This window comes from Quercus robur, chromosome 3 (assembly GCF_932294415.1).
Source record: "Quercus robur chromosome 3, dhQueRobu3.1, whole genome shotgun sequence".
NCBI classification, from domain to species: domain Eukaryota; kingdom Viridiplantae; phylum Streptophyta; class Magnoliopsida; order Fagales; family Fagaceae; genus Quercus; species Quercus robur.
In genome coordinates this window covers 22,492,183-22,514,684 of record NC_065536.1, presented here as the reverse complement: position 1 = coordinate 22,514,684, position 22,502 = coordinate 22,492,183, and the positions used below count along the sequence as shown (strand labels likewise).

General features: G+C 33.1%; 1 protein-coding gene across 5 annotated transcripts in view; it reads right to left on the bottom strand.

Moving 5' to 3' along the window:
- The window catches only part of LOC126717496 (receptor-like protein 7), a 155,575-nt gene that overhangs the window by 96,934 nt on the left and 36,139 nt on the right, over positions 1–22,502 (bottom strand). Inside the window, exon 2 of one of the 5 annotated variants that reach the window (XM_050419252.1) lies at positions 14,695–14,774. In XM_050419252.1, the coding sequence (XP_050275209.1) occupies positions 14,695–14,774 (80 nt within the window). Of the gene's footprint in view, positions 1–11,966; positions 12,354–14,178; positions 14,775–22,502 lie in introns of those variants that run through there. The other 4 variants (XM_050419250.1, XM_050419247.1, XM_050419246.1 and 1 more) reach the window with 4 other exon arrangements.

The window sequence follows — 22,502 nt, the reverse complement described above, 5'->3', positions numbered from 1 at the left end:
GTCAATCACCCGCCGCTATATCTAGGTTTGGGGCCGCTGAAACAGATTTATTACGGCGGGTCATTGGCCCGCCGTTGTAGCGCGCCGCAATAGCTATAACTATTGCGGCGGGATATTGGCCCGCCGCAATAGATCTCCTCTACAGCGGCTGGCCCAATTCGCGCCGCAATAAGGCCACCTATAGCGGCTGTTTTGCCACTCGCCGCAATAGGTCCGCCGCAACTGCCTGATTTTCTTGTAGTGACTGTGCTACTAAGGTTATTTCCAACTAGACTCAAGATTCAAGATTTGCATGCTTAGTAATTGACAGTGGAATAGGATCATACAATTTATTGCCCCCATGGGCTATGGCTCTAGAAAATTAGTTGGACAAGGTTTATAAGCCAAGGTGAAATTTGACTAGTTAGGCTGGGTAAGGTTCTTAAGAGAAGATGTAATGTCACCATATGAATTGGTATATGCCAAGTGCAAATCTGTGTGTTTTGTTTGATTTCCTAGCCAAGACAAGGTATGTGCACCGAAAGTATTGTAGAAACAATCTAGCTGAGCAAGTTTAGATTTGCGTGAGGTTGGCTAATGAAAAAGAGATTTGCACTAAAAAATTATGAAATCAAAGACTCAATTGATGAAATTGTTGAGGTTGCCAAATGAAGTTGGCATTAAACTAGTGAAATTGCAAACTATCAATGTACAATTCATATGAGGACATTAGGTTTCCAATTGAATCTAATAGCTTACCAAAGAAACCTGTGTCTATAAGTCGTTTGGTAATGTTGTTCTAGTAATGTTGTTTATATTTTTTGGAAAAATGTGTAGGTGAAAAAGTGTGTGAAAATACGCATAATATTGTTTAAAAACTGAAATCTGTTCTTTAAGTTGTGGTACCAAATGGGCCCAAGTCTCAATAATCGAAAGGGTATTCAACGTATAATCCACAGCCTCTCAAGCCAAGATAGGTCACAACTCACAAGTTTGCCAAGATATTAGTACACCATGGAAGATAAGAATTCTGATACGTTATTCTAAATCTTCTTAAATAAATTCGTTCACTTTTTTTTTTTTCATAGAAACTTTTTGTGAATGGTTTTGGATTTTTATTTTTTCCATTTAAATTCTAGCCTCATTATTCTTTTTTTATATATATATATATATTTGGAAACACGAACAATGCAGTTAACTATCAATTATTAACTTATTTTGGCATTACAACTTAGAAAACTTTTTTCCTTAATTAGATATTGCTAGTTTGGTATGATCAAATTCAGTTATATTGTATTCGTCAAGAAAAAAAATAGTTATAAATATATATATATATATATATATATATATATTTTGATGGGAAAAAAATAGTTATATGGAGTGTAGAACTACGTTACATTAAATTTAAACTTTTTTTAATGGGTAATTTATCATAATCAGTACCGATATTGTTTTATTCTCTCCAAAGAAGAAAAAGTACCAATATTGTTTTAAGTTTATTTTTAGTGTTTTTAGATAGGTAGATGATAGAGAGTAGAGGTTAGGTTATACACACACACATATGACGCACCATAAAGAATGTAATTAGTAATTACCACCAGGTTATCACTTGAACCCTTAGTAAAATCAATGAATAATAGATTATCCTATTCTAGACTCGTATTTTATCAAGCTCCAGGCATGAAATTTGAAGTCACAAATACAATTTAGCTACATAACTTCTTCTTCTTCTTCTTCTTCTTCTTCTCTCTCTCTCTCTCTCTCTCTCTCTCTCTCTCTCTCTAAGTTTCAAACCTTCGTAACATGAAAAAAAGTTCAAAAGAAAAATTAAAAACAGTGCAATGACAAAATATATAAGACCCTAATACATTATAGACATGGTAGATTTCCAGACATGTATAAACTGAAATGGAGAACTTCATGGACGAAAATTTCTGAAGAAAATCTTTGTTAATCAAATCCAGCTGCTACATTGCTTTATTTTCCCCCCTTCTACTTTCACTTTTACTGCTTCTTCCATAATTCTTGAGAAACCACTCCAATTTTCTTATGGTCAGTTTATTCCCGATAACAACTACATTTATTAACCCACTCCCATATCCCATCATTATAACTACCCAATCAAATCAAATTTTCCCAATAAATTTGAACCTTCACCTTGTTCGGAATTCAGTGGTGGCTACGTCAATATCTCAGAAATTTTGTATTTCTTAGTCAAAGGCACACCACACAAACTTGTGTTTCCCAAATATGAATCAATTTCAAAGGTAGAGAATTGTTTACCTTCTGGAATAGGCCTCGTGAGATGGTTATATGAGGAATTGAAGAATGCAAGGAATGTGAGTTGCAATAATTGCTTAGGAATCTCTCCTGAGAGCCCATTTTGAGAAAGGTCCAAAAATTCAAGCTCCGTTAAGTTCCCTAAAAAAGATGAGATATGACTAGTGAGAATGTTGTTGAATATGTTGAGCAAATGAAGCCCCTTTATATTTCCAATGACTTCTGAAATTTCTACTTCAAATTTATTGCTAGAGAGATCAATAGCTATAAGATGATCTTGGATCTTTTCATATAATGTCTTGATGCCTTTGTTTGTCATTTCCAAGGAGTAACTAACATCATTTTCAAAATAATTGAAATGCGGTGATGGGGTGCTTATGACTGCAACCATATAAACATTATCCGTGTCAAATGTCAAGTTGGCAACTTTCATGGAGGTCCAACTTTGGAAGTGCTCATATGGTAACTTACCTGTAAAGTTATTGAAAGAGACATCAATGATTCGCAACTTGGGGAAATTAAGGCTGCTTTCAGGTTTCACAATTGCACTATGGAACCCATTAGATTACAAGCTTAGAACCCTCAACCTTGAAAGCTTCCCCAACCAAGAGGGAAAAGTGTCAGAAATCGATTGTTACCAAGAAGAAGAATCTCCAGCATTGTGCAGTTGGACAATGATCTCAGTACTTGCCCTTCTAATTGATTATAACTTACATCAATCGCTTTCAATCTACTTTGTTCCATGTATAATCCAGGAAGTATTCCACAGAAATTGTTGTTTTGTAAATTCAATACTACCAAGTCGCTCAAATTGCTCAAACATTTGGGAAGCATGCCCCCCAAGTTGTTGTGTGAGAGATCCAGTATTACAATTAAGCTAAGATTGCAAACTAATTGTGGGATTTCTCTAGTCAATTTATTGTTTTTTATATTAAATTGGGCGATGGAAGGTGGAGGCATTGGAAGTGATCCTTGCAGCTTGTTGGAAGCAAGATCCAATTGAAGTAAACTATCCCATGGAAGAATAGGCGGAGTGTGGTTGAAAAACTCGAAAGTTGTAAGGGAGTTGAAGGATAGATCCAACGATAAGAGAGTTTGTTTCCCTATGTTGAATATACAATTTGGTATTGACCCTGAATTTTGTTGTCGGAGAGAGACAAAATCTCCATATCATGCTGGGAACACAAAAAAGTTGGGAATTCAGTCAAGTTACATGTATCCAATACTAAAAGCTAAAGCTTTAGAGTACTGGCGTTGAATGTTGAATTAATGGGGAATGATAGATGGACTCCTGAAAGCTGGATTTGAGTTAGATTTTTGAGCTTCTGAAACAAGTCTAAGTCCACTCTGCCACTAAGGTTATTTTTACTAAGACTCCAGATATTCAAGATTCACAAGCCTACAAATTGATTGTGGAATTGAACCATGGAATTTATTGGCCAAAAGGTCCAATAGAGTTAGTTGGGTAAGGTTTCCAACCCAAGGTGGAATTTGACCAGTTAGTTGAATTTTGAAAAGGAATAATAAGGTAAGCTGGGTCAGATTCTTAAGAGACGAGGGAATGTCACCATATAAATTGGCTTCAGCTAAGCCCAAAACAATGAGCTTTGTTTGTTTACCAAGCCAAGACAATTTTTGCGGACTGAAATTAATATTGGATAGTCTTAGATGAGTGAGTTGTGTGAGGTTGGCCAATGAGAAAGGGATTTTCCCTGAAAATTTATTAAATGAGAGACGCAAAAGGATGAGACTGGTAAGGTTACCAAGCAAAGTCGGTACCAAACCAGAGAAATAGCAAGTAATATTGATATCCAATTCATGCAACGACTTTAGGTTTCCAATTGAATCAGGTAATTTACCAGAGAAATCTATGTTTGAAAGTCACAATCTTATCAAGAATAAGTACCTTAACACCGAGTCTAGGCTTACCACGCCAAAGGCTAACAAATCTCAAACGACCAACCTCCAATAGAATTAATTAAGATCTTGTTGATCATAGCAAGATTGAGTCACCAACCATTTACAGCAAAAATCTCCAGATTTAACATAGCACTCTAATCATCACCAAAAAAGTAAGATACACACCCAAGGTATAGCTAATTGATCTAAAAAACTGTTAGAAGGTGGGATGAGCTAAAATCCAATAAGTAACATAATTAATAGGATGAAGGAAATGCAAGTTTTATGATGATGAACAGTTTGCAAAGTATGTTTTAATTTGGGGAAATTTCCAACTAAATACTGCAAGATCATTTCAATAATAGTATGACAAGAATGATTAAATAATGGAACACAAAGTTTTTCAAAGCAAATATCTTGAAACTATATACTATAATCTATGAGCACTAACAATATAATTCCAAAGCCATAAAATCTAACATACGGTAATTTATCACAAATATACTACGCTACCACATACACCGGTCAGGAGATCCACCCATTCACAATTGACATGATATTTTCCTCTATGGTATGCAGTCTCTTGGCCCCATGGGCAGCAGCCTTACCCATACCCTCAAGATTTTATCTCTCCCTTCATGGGCAGCGAGGAGAACGCATGAAATAGGACCTCTTTTGCATGTGGTCTTTTGGCCCCATGGGCAGTAGCCTCACCCACACATAACCAATGAACCTTTTCCCCCGATTGGCAGCAGAGAAGAACGTGTCATTCAAAGTGAAAAGGCACTCACTTAGATCTGATTCCATTGTCACAAAGATTACGGAAACCAAATCTAGTGATCACCAAGAAATCACACATAGCATAAGGTTAAAACAACATAAAGCTCACAAGTATACATGTACTTTCAAATACATAGTTTATATCCAAGTAATTTCAGAAAAACCTCAAATAGTCTAACTTCCACAAAGTTTGTAAGGTTTTCAACTTCATTATTGTCAAAAAGATTTTCTATCAATTTCCCAAATAACAAGACAAGATAAGCACCTTTAAATTTTCCAACATACCATAAAATCCATGATTTCCTTATCAAAGATTAAATAAAAGATGCTCATTTTTCCATGTCAACAATTCATGCATTTCCCCAAATGCAATACCAAATATGATGCACTTTTCATATATAATAATATATAATAGGGTCACAACACAACAATTTTAAGAAAATGTATATCCACATATAATTTTCCAAAATATGTTTGACCGAAAAACAACATTTATGCAACACGATTATTTTCCAAAAATCTCATTAAAAAGCTACTTACCTTGCAATTCGCAAAAAAACCTAATTCTTCAAGCTCCATAGGAGATTAGCTAAAACCTGAACAATATTAAGCAACCCTATCACAATAAACATAAAGCTTGAAATTATATCTAGTTACAATTTAGGAATTGCCAAATAAGCACTTGATTAGGCAAGCCTAGTATTTAATCTCATCAATAATGTAATCCACTTCCAGAGTTTCTCAATGAATTAATTTACAAGGCATAGACTCAAATTCATACTCATAATCATTCTCTCTAATACCAAAACTTGAACACTTAATAAGTAGTTCCCACAACATTTATACCACATCAACAAGGGACCCGTGATACCAAAAATCATAATATTCTTCAAGACAAACAACTTAAATCTTCAACTAGCTCAAAATAATTAATAAAAATTATTTTCACAATTTATTTCACATTAAAAAGCCAATACCCCCAAATTTTCACCACTTAGATAACCACCATTGTAAAAACCATAAACCCGCTCATCAAATAATTCCACCAATATAAAACTCATACATATAAACACATGAATATCACTTCCAAAACTCATAAATCACATGAATATCATTATTAAAGCTTAGACTAAAGAACCTCAAGCAAAAGCATATAAACCCACTAAAAAGATTAGAAATATTTACCTCAAACAAAAGAGATGAAGATGCTTAGAGGTTTCTAAGGATTTCCAGTGATCTTGCCAGGGATGGTGGAGATGATGGTGCGGAGTGGGTAATGTGGGAGATTGTGAGGGAGTGAAGAGAGGAGTGTTAGACAGAAAATGAAAAAAAGAAAAAGAAAAGAAAGAAAGGAGAAGTGAGGAGCTTTGGCCGGTCAAAGAGATAAAGAGATAGAGTGAAAATGAGTGGTGGGGAAGGGTGGGAGCACGTGAGACCCATAAAAATCTAACTTTTCTCCTTTTTTTTTTTTTTTTGGGAAATGTTAACAAGCACCGTCCGGTGCTTGTTAAAATTTCCTTTTTTGGCTCTTACTTAAAAAAAAAGGAAAAAAAAAATTACCAAAAGTTGCCAAAAAGCTGCCCAAAATTTTGAAAAGTTGACAAAAATTGTGTTGTTAATGGGCACCTTACTGTGCCCGTTAACACAACCCTTTTTTTGACTTGGGGCATTACACCTTACACTACCAAAAGGAAAAAATGAAGTTCATTATTTTAAGGACAAAGTTTCTCTGCAACCTAAATTGGAGGAACTCCATCCAAACTACTATGTCAACACCAGAGAGTGACAAGTGTCTTGGTCCAGCTAAAGTTGAGATTCAATAAATAACCCTCTTAACCCTAGATTTATGACCATTATTTTCTCTTTCTGCAGACCAGTCAGACCTAGGTTAACGACATTATTTTTGAAGTTAAGCTTTAGTTGGATCAGGACACTTGTCACTCTCTGGTGTTGACACAGTAGTTTGGAGGGAGTTCCTCCAATTTAGGTTGTATAGAAACTTTGTACTTACTTTAAATAATACAAATGATCATATGAATATCAAAGAAACAGTTGTCAAATCATAATGGTGAAAATTTTGGAGCATACATAGGATGATCATACCTAATTATGAATACATGCTGGCATATCATGCAAGTGAACTAGACAAGTTTAATTATAGTTAGAGGAACTTCAAAGAATTCTTACTAATATATGTTGCAAATTTAATCATGTGTCCAAGATTAAAATATATATATGTCATATTGCAGGATAAAGAAAAACATAGAGTCAAGAATAAATGCAGATTCAAAAACTAAAAAGTAAACTAAATAGTATATCCTCATTAACCTTTACAAAGGGTGCCCACTTTTCAACATATAAACCACAGGTTTTAGGTCAGTCCTATAGTCACAGGTTTTAGGTCACATTAGAAAGCACGGCCTAAAAAAATGCGGCTATAGGATAGCCACGTTTTTTTGACATATAGCCACGTTTTAAAAACGCGGCCAAAGGACCATTTTTTTTGTAGTGATCAAATCCTCCAAGAGTTGCAAAAATTCGCAATTAAAAGTTAAAAGGAAATGTAAGGGTCCACTTATATTAATTAAAAGAACAGAGACTGGTTCATAAAAACAGGATGTTGGATAGAGGTTATGCAAATCAGAAGGAGAGAAAATTGGAAATGAGCAATATAGATAAGCTGAGCTTAATGAAGCAGTGCATAGGTATAAAATGTAGCTAAGATGAATAAATTAGTGGATAATTGGATAGACTGAGAAAGACAAATTTTTGAAATGAGAGACTTAAGACAAATACAGCAGCAAAATATTGTAATGTTAACTGCTAGTGGAGAAGAATTCCAAAGAATGACTCTTACACTTTGTTTGGAATAGTGGAAAGAGAGCAGAAAGGAAAACATAGGGAAAAAACTGAGGGGTGGAAAACTGATTTCACTGTTTGGTTCCAAAAATGTAAAGAAAAGGCTACGGATTTAAAGGTAAGAGATTTCTGCCAAGTTCCAAAAATCTCTATCTGCCCAAAATGGATGGAAAAAAAGGGAAAGTTGGAAAGGAAAACTGCTGAGTTGACAAAATTGAAATTAATGTGTTAGTAACTTACAAATATACTTTTAACATTTCAACACAAATTTGAAATATATCACATTTATAAAATATACATGAGGGCGTAAAGGTAAAAACAAATATTTTTCCTTTCCCTGCTATTTGCAAACCAAACAAAGAAAAGATAGATTTTTTTTTTTTTTTTGATCATTAAGATAGATTATTTTATTTTCTTGTTTCCTTTTCTTCCTATATCCAAATAGACCTAAGGAAGATAATTTTCTTTTCTCTTTCCTTTCCCCTGCTGTCTTCCTTTCTCTTACCTTCCCCCAGCTACAACCAAACAAAGAGTTGATCTAAAAATAAGAAGTGAGCTAGTGAGAAATACAGATATAAAGGAAGGAGGTTGAAGCACCATATGCAAGCAAACATAAATAGGTTCAACCAAAATTTTCTATCAAAGTTAGAGAACGCAAAGACTTAAAAAACTAGAGTAATAATAATAATAAGTTATAGAACATAGAGCTTTCAAATAAAATAATCATGTCAAAATATGAGCTTTCAGTGGATCACATATTGCTACACAATCCTACAGCAAGGAATCTATGGTCCTCTGTTTTGTCTTTTCGGGTGCAATGGGAGATGACAAAGAAGGTTGTGGAGCTGCTAGCTTGCTAGCCATGGCTTGGTGGTAGAAGAGATAATGGAGAGATTTAGAAGGCTATTCCTCTATGTCTTATAGATAACAAATTCCACATCCATCTTCTCCATGAACCCTCTACCACCTCGCCTTATCCTTCTACCACCACCACCATTTCTACAACCCCCTCCATCAAAACCTGTCCAACTTCGTCCTCCGTATACACCATCACTACCACCACCACCACTACCAACTTGCCATCCTTATAACCCATATCATACTCCTCTACCTTTTGGCCCTCTTCTACCTTTCACACCACCACAATTTTTTTGGCCGACCTTTGGCAAGGGACCACAACCACCACTCCCCCCAATACCTATACCCATAGCTTCCCATCATAATAACATTTCACACTCCTCAACCTTACAATCCAAGCCCACCGTTACCCCATCACAGCCATCCAAACCTCAACAGCCCTAGCCTAAATCACAGCCATCAAAACCTTTCAGCTTTCTTTCGTATTGACTCAAAGGTTTTTTCTTTAGCTTTTGATGGTGGTAGAATAGATTCCAATGCTATTCATGAACGATGGGGTAAGTTCCATGGCTCCATTAGGGTGGGTTGTTTAGGTTTGGATTCGATTATTGCTTGTTTGGCAGACCTTGATCAGTGGAACTTTTGAAAACAACCTTTTTTTCAAACGTTTACGTGAAAACTCTAAACTTTTGGTGTTTACTAGTAGATCTAACAAGGGTGGCTTATTTGTAGAAATCTTTGAATACCACAATGGTGCAAGAAGGGTTGCCTCCGGGTTCCAAAGGGGACCAAGATAGGCGGTTGGGCTTTGTTTGGAAGAAGATTACGTGACCATTTTTTGGGAAAGATGATTGCTGGACTGGAGAAAAAGGTTGTGGCCGGAGGCGGAGAGTTTGAAAAAACAGTTGACATGCAAAAATCCCAAGTTTGGAAGAAATTAAATAGTCACGAAAATAAAGGGAGTAATTTACGTTTTGTGAAGCATCTTCCAAATATAACTGGTCAGTATAATCAGTTTGAGTCTGGGGGATTTGAATTTTCCAAAAAGTCAATTTTTGCTAGTGTGTCAACAGCTGACGTGCAAGTCATTTAAAATGGACCCAGGCCCACTTTTGTTTGAAAATATCTATTGACTTGGTGGGTAAGGGTAAGTGAATTGTTTCTTGGGGTAAAATACATCCCATTGCAAGTAGGCCTACTCAAGTCCACCAACCCAATCGTGAGAATGGGTCGAGCCAACTCTCATTTGACATTTCTTAATACACAGGATACTATTGTTTTTTTACATTTTTTTTTTTTTTTAAGATTTACATGGGCTGGGTTGATGATTCATGATTTTGGAAGGGGCCCAAGCTACAAAGTATGGGAGGCCTAAGTCTAAATTTTTTATTTTTTACTAAAAATTAAACTATTAAAAAAAAAAAATTTGGGCCCGGGGGGCTTGGAACCCCACTTGGGTTAGGTTGTGTTTGAACTCAAATTACTTTTTTGGCTTAATACTTATCTTTATCCCATGATTCTCATCCCATGCAGTTTTATTTTTAAAAAAATGAAAAAAAAAAAAAAGAACCTATTCATCATTCTCAATAAAAATAAAGTTAAGAAAACCTATTCACCGTTCTTAATAAAAATAAAGTCAATTATTGCCTTTTTGACTTACAAAAATACCTCTAATTTAATTAACTTATCTTTATTCTCTCTCTTTTTTCTTTTTTTTCTTTTTTGAAAGACTTAGAGTCTGTTTGGATACCGCTTATTGCTGAAAATTGAAAACACTGTAGCAAAATAATTTTTAAATATGTGAATAATACCGTGAGACCTAGTTTTGAAGAAAAATTTGTTGAATTAGACAACTTGTGGGTCCCGTAAACAGTGCACAGGACCCATTGTATTGGACGCAAACGTGCTGAAATTGAATTTCAGCGCAATCCAAACGAAGGCTTATCCTTTATTCCTAAAATATCAGAAATGGTTAAAACCATGATTTTCAGACCCAAACCGGATTGGACCGGATCGTACAATCCAACTCGAGTAACTGTTTGTAGACATCAAAATTTTTATGATGTATCCACAACCGTCCAATTGATCATGATTGAGTATCTTTAATCAAATTAATTTCCAATTGATGATGTAGACAACTAGCAAATGAAATCAAGCCTTGTGGTAATATCAAAGGAAGAAAGGCATGAGGCAACGTCAGGAAGAAAAAAAGAAAAAAAAAAAAAAAAAACTCATATGGAAGGTTCTTATTAATAGAAAACCAAATTAAATTCATAATTCATAATTAACTCTCAATAAATTCTAAGAGAAAGTTCGAAATCAAATGCTATTGAGTTGCCTATAAATAGAGGTTTCTTATATGAGAAAATGACAGAGAAACAAAGAGTGAAAAACCCTACTGACACTCTGCCAAAATAAAGAGTCACCTCTAAGTCCAAAAGAGCACCCTTGCTCTCTCAAAATCAAGCTCATTCCTACTTCTTCAAATCAAAGTAGCTAAGGATTTTCCTTCAATTTTGTTCGAGATCAAGCCAACGGCCCTCGACTTCAAATCAAATACATCCAATCACACATCCAACTTGGAGACATCAAGGCACGATTCAAGATCAAACTTCATATCCCTTTGGATCGTAAAGTTTCTTGGAGATCGAATCAGAGGAGTTTTGTTGTATTATTTCATTGTAAAGAGTCATATAGAGGATTGTACTCACATATTTACAAATCAATATAAATTGAAAATTTGTTATACTATTTCGTAATTGTGTGATTTATCTTTTTATGAATTTTGTGTGTACAATCCTGATTTTTATTTTTTAGATAAGTGAATAATTGAGAGTGGAGGTAAGGTTAAAAAAAATAAATAAACAAACAAGGCACAAGAAAAGATGTAATTACCACTAAGTTATCACTTGAACCCCTACATAAGATCCCGATTTAAATAACCTTTATTTAACTTGGCTCTTCAAGAAAAATTTCTCACTCATGATTTATGCCAGACATTAGTAAAATCAATGATTAATAGATGATCCTATTCTAGGCTCGTGTTTTGCCAAGCTCTGAGATTGAAATTTGAAGTTACAAATACAATTTAGCTCTTTCACTCTTTTTATGTTTTTATTATATATATATATATATATATATATATAATTTTTTTAATAAGAGTTGCAAACCTTCATACATATATGATATCAAAGATGTGATATTTCAATACTATCATAACAGGAAAGAACGTTCAAAAGAAAAATTAAAGATAGTACAATGACAAGATATATAAGACTGTAATACATTACAGACATGGTAGATTTTCATAGATATGTATCAGCTAAGATGGAGAACTTCATGGACGGAAATCTCTGAAGAAAATCTTCGTTAATCAAATCCAGCAGCTGCATTACTTTATTTTCCCCCTTTCTACTTTCACTTTTACTGCTTTCTTCCAAAAGTCTTGAGAAACCACTCCAATTTTCTTATGGTCAGTTTATTACCAATAATGACCCCATTTATTAATCCACTCCCATATCCCATCATAATAACTACCCAATCAGATTTACTAGGAAAATTTGAACCTTCACCTTGTTCGAAATTCAGCGGTGGCTGTTTCAACGTCTTAGAAATTTTGCATTTCTTAGTCAAAGGCACACCACACAAACCTGTGTTTCCCAAATATGAATCATTTTCAAAGGTAGAGAATTGTTGACCTTGCGGAATAGACCCTGTGAGATAGTTATTTGAGGCATTGAAGAATGCAAGAAATGTGAGTTGCAATAATTGCTGAGGAATCTCTTCTGATAGCCTATTTTGAGAAAGATCCAAAGATTCAAGCTCTGTTAAGTTTCCTAAGGAAGATGGGATAGGACCAGTGAGAATGTTGTTGGATATGTTGAGCAAGTGAAGCCCCTTTAGATTTCCAATGACTTCCGAAATTTCTCCATCAAATTTATTGCTTGACAGATCAATAGCTATAAGATGATCTTGGATCTTTTCATATAGGGTCTTGATGCCTTTGTTTGTCATTTCCAAGTTGTAACTAAAATCATTTTCAAAAGTGAAACTAGGAGATTGGGTGCTTGTGATTGCAGCCATATAAGCATTATCCTTGTCAAATGTCAAGTTGGCAACTTTCATGGAAGTCCAACTTTGGAAGTGCTCATATGGTAACTTACCTGTAAAGTTATTGAAAGAGACATCAATGATTTGCAACTTGGGAAAATCAAGACTGCTTTCAGGTTTCCCAATTGCACTATGGAACCCATTAGATTGCAAACTTAGAACCCTCAACCTTGGAAGCTTCCCCAACCAAGAGGGGAAAATGTCATAAAATTGATTGTTACCAAGAAGAAGAATCTCCAACATTGTGCAGTTGGACAATGATCTTGGTACTTGCCCTTCTAATTGATTATAACTTACATCAATCGCTCTCAATCTACTTTCTTCCATGTATATTTCAGGAAGTATTCCACGGAAATTGTTGTTTTGTAAATTCAATACTACCAAGTCGCTCAATTTGCTCAAGCATTTGGGAAGCATGCCCCCCAAGTGGTTGTGTGAGAGATCCAGCACTACAATTGAGCTAAGATTGCAAAACAATGGTGAGATTTCTCCAGTCAATTTATTGTTTGAGACATTATATTGGGTGACGGAAGGGGATGGAATTGGAAGTGATCCTCGCAGCTTGTTGGAAGAGAGATCCAAATAAAGTAAACTGTCCCATGGAAGAATAGGCGGAGTGTGGTTGTAAGACTCAAAAGTTGTAAGGAAATTGAAGGATAGATCCAACGCTAAGAAAGTTTGTTTCCCTATGTTGAATATCCAATTTGGTATTTGACCATGAATTTTGTTGTAGGCGAGAGACAAAATCTCCAATTCATGCTGAGAATGCAAAAAAGTTGGGAATTCAGTCAAGTTACATGCATTTAATCCTAATAGCTCAAGCTTCGAAGTACTGGCGTTGGTAGTTGAATTAATGGGGAATGATAGATGGATTCCTGAAAGCTGGAGTGCAGTTAGATTTTTGAGCTTTAGAAACAAGTCCATGTCCACTCTGCCACTAAGGTTATTAGAAGCTAGACTCAGATATTCAAGATTCGCAAGCCTACAAATTGATTGTGGAATTGAACCATGGAATTTATTGATCCCAAGGTCCAATATAATTAGTTGGGTAAGGTTTCTAAGCCAAGGTGGAATTTGACCAGTCAGTTGATTTTTGGCAAGGGATAATAGGGAAAGCTGGGTCAAGTTCTTAAGTGAAGATGGAATGCCACCATATAAATTTGTTTCTCTTAAGCGCAAAATAGTGAGCTTTGTTTGCTTACCAAGCCAAGGCAACGTCTGTGCACTAAAACTATTCTCGGAAAGTTCTAGTTGACTGAGTTGTGTGAGGTTGGCCAATGAGAAAGGGATTTGCCCCGAAAATTTATTAAATGAGAGAGACAAAACGATGAGATTGGTAAGGTTACCAAGTGAAGTCGGCACCAAACCAGAGAAATAGCAAGTATTGATGTCCAATTCAATTGAGGACTTTAGGTTTCCAATTGAATCTGGTAACTTACCAGAGAATCCCGTGTTTGCAAGTCTCAGTATTTGAAGGGGATTGCTACTGTGGAATTCTGGTAGATATCCGGTGAGATTTTCATTGTCTCGCACACTGAGGAATTGAAGATTTGGTAACTTGAAAATCTCCATGGGAAATTCACCGTACAGTTCACAACCTCTTAGGCCAAGAGATTTTAAAGAAGACAAGTTGGCCAAGATGTGAGGTACCGGGGAAGATATGTTCACCATACCCAAATAAAGATGTTTGAGGTTGGTTAAGTTCTCAACAACACTTTTTAGGCCGGGATTTTGGAGTTTCAATTGATTGAAAGAGAGATCAAGGGAAACCAAGTTGGAGAGCTCAAAGATTTCTGGCGGAATTTGACTACTGAAATTTGACATAGAGAGGTTGAGATATGTTAAGTTTGAGAGGTACCTGATGCATGGGGGAATTTGAGAATAATTGAAGTTATTATCTGCGAGATTGAGCTTTCGAAGGTACACAAGGTGGAAAAGGCTGCTGCTAGAGTTGAAGGAGCCATACAGTTGACTGCTACTGAGGTCAAGGCCAATCACGTAACCTGTACCTCTGTCACATAGGACACCATCCCATGAACAACAATCATTCCTTTCTCCAGAGTTCCACGATGAAATCTTTGGATACGCAAAAGGATCACCAGAAGCACTCATATCTATTTCAAAGCTTTGCTTGAACTGCAACAAGGCAGAACTCTCAAAATCTCTACACACTGGCTGAGTTGATAAAGAGGAACAACAATTTAGATAATGAAAAATCGACAAGAAGAAGAGCAAGCGCATAGATATCAAGAGACACGTGGATGACCCCATATTAGTATCTTCAAAAACTTCCTTGGCACTCTGATAATTTTGAAACTAGGAACAAACTGCTTATATAGACAAAATTCATCGGTGGTTCTATTATGCATTTGTAACACACACAAGCACTGATTAAAACGTAGCAAAAGTGCATAACAACCAAAATAGCTTTGTTTGGGTTTCCACTATTTGGTTGGTAGGAAAAAAACGTAGCAAAAGTGATCCATCTGGGCCTACCTTCTCGAAGCCACCCAATATGGGTGTAAATGGAGAGAAATGTGTAAGGGAGACCAGCAGCCCGTTTTTGCAAACCAAATAAAGATAAAATCACAATTTTTTTTTTCTTTTCTCTTTCTTTCCTTATTTCCAAACATATGTAAAGGAAACATTTTCTTTTCCCATTATTTCCTTCCCCTTATTTCCTATTTTTAAAGATGTGAATAACACATTTGTGTTTGCCTTTCTTTTATCCTTTCCTTTCCCTTATTCTTTTATTACTCTAAGCTACAACCAAACACAATGTTAGGCATGCGATGCGACCCATTCTTATCTCACACTTGTGTTGTTCATACTCATCTCTCATGATGGAATTGATCTAGTTCAAGTCATCACCCTCTCTTTCCAAAGCATTAATTTCTCTTTTTGTAAAAGCAAAGCATAAAAGATGGGCAAAATAGACTGGTGTTTTGGCTTCATTCAAGTCACTCTTTTCCTATCTTTCCAAAGCAATAATTATCAATTACTCTCCTTGTATAGTTAAGCAAACAAGATTAGGTTGAACTGTTGAAAGCCTAGTCAAGAAAGGTGCCTAGCTTTGGATAAGTTAGAATTAGACTAACTACATTTTTTACTCACAATATTGGGGATATTTACATTTTCACTCTTTGAAATTTTCAATTTCACCCTTCATATTTGATATCATTTTTATATTAGTTATGTTGTGCATTTCCATTAGTAATCTAAAAAAATATAATACTTTTTTCTACCTGCAAAAATGAAAATTTTGCACTCCACAATATTTTAAAGCAAGTATTTCATGAAATAGTTAAATAGGAGGGGCATTTAACGACTAGATTACTAATTAAAATGGATAGCAACGGTAATATGAAAACTAAATCAAATATAAAAGACCAGAATAAAATTTTGAAATGTAAAGAGTCAAAATGAAAACAACCCCAAACTTTAAGGGCAAAAAGTCTTAAAATAAATGAATTATAACTTATTTAGAAAACAAATTCATTAGTACTTTGATGATAAACAATAATCATCATGATTGTCATTTTCAAATTGTATCGTATTTATATATTAAAAAATATAATATATACAATTAGTCCTAAATTATTTTAGTCATAGTGATCTCTTTTAGCTAAAAAACTTTAAGTGATCAAATTTAGTTCTTTATAAACTTTAAATTAATGTTTTTAGTTCTTATGGAATGATGTTGTGTTAGTTTTAGTTTAACCACATCATTTAAGGGATTAAAAACAACCACTTTAAACATCATAGACTAAAATCACTAATAGCTCAACTTTAGCAGCCAACCTTACAATTGAGAACTGAGTTTCAGTTAACTTAACTGGTAAAATTTCTTAGCATGATGATTGGTGTCTTAGCTTGATAATTAAAGCATCATAGAGTAAATGTCATAAGTTGTAATTCTATAGTCTATATATGCTAAGAAGTAAAATAGAAATCACTAATGAGTAATGACTAAACTTTAGTAACTAAAGTTATATGCTAAGAGTCTTGTAACTCAAATAATATATTCTGGTATTTCTAAGAGAGATGTCCAAATTTAAATCGCCTCTCTTAGTGGTAATTATAAAATTTATCAAAAAAAAAAAAGAAAAGAGGTATCCGACTATGGAACATTATATTTAAGAAGGAAAATGAAACCATTTCTTGAAAATTGTGAAATTTTGAATTGGTATATTTTCACTTTCAAAATTTTGTATTATTAAAAAAAAAATGTTATGTTAAGTATGGGATGGACTTGGGAGTTCGGAGTTGGATCTTTCTAGATGGAAATGAGTCACACATGTTTGGGCACAACAAAAATCTACATCAATTCACAATATTCTTAAATTAGCCAATTATCTCACATATGGGTCATTAAAAAAAATTAAATTGTAGATTGTAAAAGGCTCATGTGAAAGCTGGTAGACTTACTTTTTTTTTTTTCTTTAAAAAACACACACACACATGCACAAAAAAGGGGAATGAAGTTCTAGTGAAAGACAAATCACAAACTCCATCCAAAAATCATAATAACTTTTAGAGAAATGTGGGATAAATTATGCTACACAAGACACATTTCGTACTCTCATAAGAAATGGTGTGAAATATTTGTGAATTTTTATTGTATTCTTAACTTTATTGAATTAAACAAAAATTGGCCCAGTTAATCAGTTCTTAAAGCTAAGGATTTGTTTGGTTGGAGAAGTGGAAAATTGGAAGGATAGAAAATTGGTGGGAGGATGGAAAAGTAGAAGAATAAAAATAATTTAGTTTTCCTTCGTGTGTGTCTGGTTAGAGAGGTGAAAAAGTAGAAGGGTGGAAAAATCTTTTATTTGATTGAAGAGAAAAGTGGGAGAATAGAAAATGTAGTTTATATAAACTAACTTTTATGCCCTTGTTACATAATATGTAAAAAAAATAAATTAAAAAAAAATTATTTGTACTCATTAAATAATATAAAAATTAACACATTATACATACAATTTATATTATTTTTCTTTGTTACCAAACAACACCCACTTCTTTGTAATCATTAAATAAGAAAATTACAATTTATTTAAAATAAGAAACACCATAAAATCTCAATCTCATTTTCTTAAATTTAACCATTTATTTGCATTAGGAACATAATTTTTTTCATTCTACAACCGCTTTGGTTCTTAATTAAAACAAAAATGAAAAATGAAAATAAAAATAAAAACTTGTTGGAGCTCAATAAAAAATAGTATACAATAAAACTAAAAATAAAATAAAAGGCTGGTGGGTCTCACAACCTCACCTATATTATTTTCACTATTATTCCTTACCCTTCTCTCTCATGAAATCATCTCTCAGATTCCTCTCCCTTATCTTTTTTTCTTTGTGACTTTCTTCTCATACTTTCACTTTCACATTTCTTACTTTCATATCAATTAATCTTAGATGCATTTCCCAAAAAAAAAAAAAAAAAAAAAAAAAATGATCTCAGGTGCTCACCGTAGTCACAGGTATTTCCGTTTTCTTCTCTCTCTTTTCTTTTTTTTTATATTAAATTTATGAAAATGCATTTTCATTTTTAACCGATGATACTTAAATCAATTTTTTTTTTTTTATAATTATTTTCTTTGTTGAATGATAGTGAGATGAAGTTATTGTTGAGAGAAGAGAGGAAACTGGGCAAATTTTTTTGAGTTAAATGCAAGTGGCTGAGAGAAGAAGGGTAGAAATGGTCATTTGCTGCACAGTCACTTTTCTCCAGCATTTTCTCTCCAAATTTTTTTTGTGAGTGGAAAATGTTTGGGCTCCACCCAAAATGTTCCTCTCATTCCCTCCTTACCAAACAATACCTATACTTATTTTCTCTTCATTATTTTTCATCTATCCTATTTCACCTCCAACAACCAAACATACTCTACGCATAAAAGACAGCAGGAAGCTAATGGCCCCTTATTTACAAATAATTTTTTTTTTGGCTGACTTATTTACAAATAATAAAGACTGACAGGTTTAGTCAAAAAAACAAGAAAGGGTCTTTCTTTCCGGATTATTATTTTTTAAAAAAAAAATTGTCTTTCTTTTTTAGTATATATTATTATTACTATTACATAAAATCACTATTCTTGTAAAGTTACGCGTTAAAGATCCGTAGGAGAACTAGACTCTAGTCAAGAAAAAGGAGTCCAAGTCTTGGATAAAGTTACAATTGTACCTTCTTTGTAGAAAACCAAATTTTATAATTATATCTCATATTCACATTATATTCAACTAACTCCCTCCCCTACTATCTAAAAAATATATTTTATATTTTATTAATTAGATGTAAACATATTTCAGCATGAATCATGGTGATGATGAAGGAATGAAAGTAATGAATTTTTTTTTTTGGTTAAAACCCAATTTTTCTTTTAAGTTTTGAATATTACTTGAACATCATCATTTCTATTTTCATCCTTAAAGCTTACGTACACTTGTTCTATTTACATTGAATTGGATATTTATAATACTTTATGGAATGATTTTATCAATTAAACGTTGTTATATCACAATTTCCTTATTATCCTTTGACATGAGAGGTTTATATTTATATAGGGTTGGATTATTAAGTTACACTTAGCGTAACTCTAAACAATATTACATCATTTGACATGTTTTAATTGGATTCAAATTTTGACAAATCTACTGTTAGATTATATTATCTTTGTATATTCTTCAAGTTTGCAAAATTTCAAGATGATTAAAAATTAATCACCCTATCATCAATCAATTTTTTATAGAACCACTAAACCCAATGTTTTCACTTTTTTTCTTTTCTTTTTTTCCTCTTTATCAAGACTTAAACGTTTCTTTCTCTCTCTCTGTTTTTTTTTTTTTTTTCCTTTTTGGTTTCCTTTCTTCAAAATTCTAATCACTCTTTTTTTTTTTTTGGTTTTTGTTTTTATTTTTTTCAAATCTTTTCTTCTTTATTTTTGAATTATTAAAAAAATATAATTTTTAATGTACTCCCTTTTTTCTTTTTAATGGTTTATTTATGTTGGTGTTTGAATTTTCTCTTCACATCAATTTGTACTATTTTTTTTTTTTTTCATTTTAATGAATGTCTTTTCTATGTTCAAAACAAAAATTACTATGCATATGGTTTAATTATATATAAGAGAGAAATGTTTCAAATTAAGATGAATGAAAAATTATGACACTAAACATATTAAGATTAATGGAAAATTATGACACTAAATATAAAAAAACAGTCGCATTGCACGTATTAAGTATGTGTGATAAGACTAGTATATTTTTAAAAAAAACACATTTAAGAAGTAAAAATGAGATTACTAATGAAAAAATAAAAACAAAAATTGTTGGTAATGTTGTTCTGCTAACGTTGCTTAAGTTTTATGAAAATACATGTGGGTGAAAAAGTGTTGTAGAAATACGTGTTGTGTTGTTTAAACAACGAAAACTGTTATTCAAACAACATTACCAAACAGACCTTAAACTTTAGTGACCAACGTTATATACTAAGATTCTTGTAACTCAAATAGTATATTTTGGTATTTCTAAGAGAGATGTCCAAATTCAAATTTCCTCTCTCAGTGGAAACTATCAAATTTATCAACAAAAAAAAAAAAAAAAAAAAAAGAAGGTATCCAACTATGCAACGTTATATTTAAAGAAGGAAAATGAAACCATTTCTTGAAAATTGTGAAATTTTGAATTGTGAAATTTTCTCTTTCAAAAGTTTTGTATTATTAAAAAAAAAAATCGAGACGTTAAGTATGGGATGGAGTTGGGAGTTGGGTGTTGGATCTCTCCAAATGGAAATGAGTCAAGCTAGTTAAGGTGTAACACAAATTTACATCAATTCACAATATTCTTAAATTAGCTTATTATCAATTAGTCATGCTAGCTAGGACATAACAAAAATTTACATCAATTCACAATATTCTTAAATTATCTTATTATCTCCAACATTGTTTATTAAAAAAAAAATTAATTGCTGATTGTAAAAGGATAATGAGAAAGGTGGTAGACTTACTTTTTATTCTTTTTAAAAAAACAAGCACATATATGCACAAGAAAAGGGAACGAAGTTCTAACGAAATACAAATCACAAACTCCATCCAAAAATCATAATAACTTTAAAAGAGTGCAGGATAAATTGTACCACACAATACACACTACCTACTCTCCTAAGAAATGTTATGAATTTTTATTGTATTCTTCACTTTATTGAATTAAACAAAAATTGGCCCTATTAATTAGTTTTTAAAGCTAAGCGTAAAAGACGGCAAGAAGCTAATGGCCCCTTATTTACAATTTTTTTTTTTTTTGAGAGAAATGATAAAAATGTAAAGACTGACAGGTTTTGTCAAATTAAAAAAATAAAAATAAAAATAAAAATTTCTTGTAAAGTTACGCGTTACGCGTAGAAGATCTAGACTCTAGTCAAGAAAAAGGAGTCCAAGACTTGGATAAGGTTAGAATTGTACCTTCGTTTTGAAACCAAATTTTAGAATTTTATCTCATATTCACATTATATTCAACTAACTCCCTCCCCCACTATCCAAAAAACATATTTTGTTTTATTAATTAGATGTAAACATATTTCAGCATGAATCATGCCGATGATGAAGGAATGAAATGTAATGAATAATGATTTTTCATTTTTTTTTTTTTTTTTTTTCTGTTAAACCCAAACTGTTTTTTAAGTTTTGAATATTAATTGAACATCATCATTTCTATTTTCATCATTAAAGCTTACTTACACTTGTTCTGTTTACATTGAATTCGATATTTATAATACTTTATGGACTGATTTTATCAATTAAACGTTGTTACATCATACTTCTCTTATCATCCTTTGGAAACACAAGTACACTGTCATGACTCATGAACAAGTAAACCCAAAGAAAGTAAATTTAGGGCATTAATCTTAATTTTTTTTAAAGTAATTTATTTTTAATTTTTGACAGCATTAGATACTAAAAACCGATAAGTACAAATAAAACATAAATAAATTATTTAAATAGATCAACATTCAACTAAGAAAGCTGAATTTCAAAGCAACTATTTAAACTACAAAATTTTCCTCCAAACGTGGTGATTTAGAAGACCATCCAATTATTCTAAATCGCATGATTCATTGAATTATTTAAATAAATCACATGACTATTAAGTAGGTTATACAACTAAAAGTACATGCGAATACTGTTGAGTTGTCATATAGTAGTTTGGAGGCTCTTTTCTTTAAATTGGTTGTGGGAAAACTTTGCCCTTCAATGAAATATTAAATTTTCTGCCCTACAGTTTGTGTTAGATTCTAAAGTTTAGGATTTTATGTATTTAGAACTCTAATGTGTATTGTTGGCAAACCATGATCAAAACAATGTGTTTAGAAGTGTTTAAAGCTTGCTCAAAGTTGTATGTCAATGTAAAGTTGGAATCGAGTTTAAAGCAGGAAGCACTGTGGCTTTCGGCCTGGCTCGATTGATCGAAGCTTAGGCTCGACCGATCGAAGCTTAGGCTCGACCGATCGAAGCTCGGGCAGATTGCTTTTCTGCAGATTCGTCCAACTCAGCCCTATTTGTTTTAAAACGTTTTTAGGGTTTCTTATTTGTCCTAAGTATAAAAGGCAAACCCTAGCCACGTTTTAGTGTTGCTCATATTTGCGGTTTGTGTAAATCTCTTGTGAGATCTAGAGGAGCTTTCCTTTACACAAACTTAGGGTTTTCAAGGAAAAGATTTATCTACGCCTTGATGATCAATTC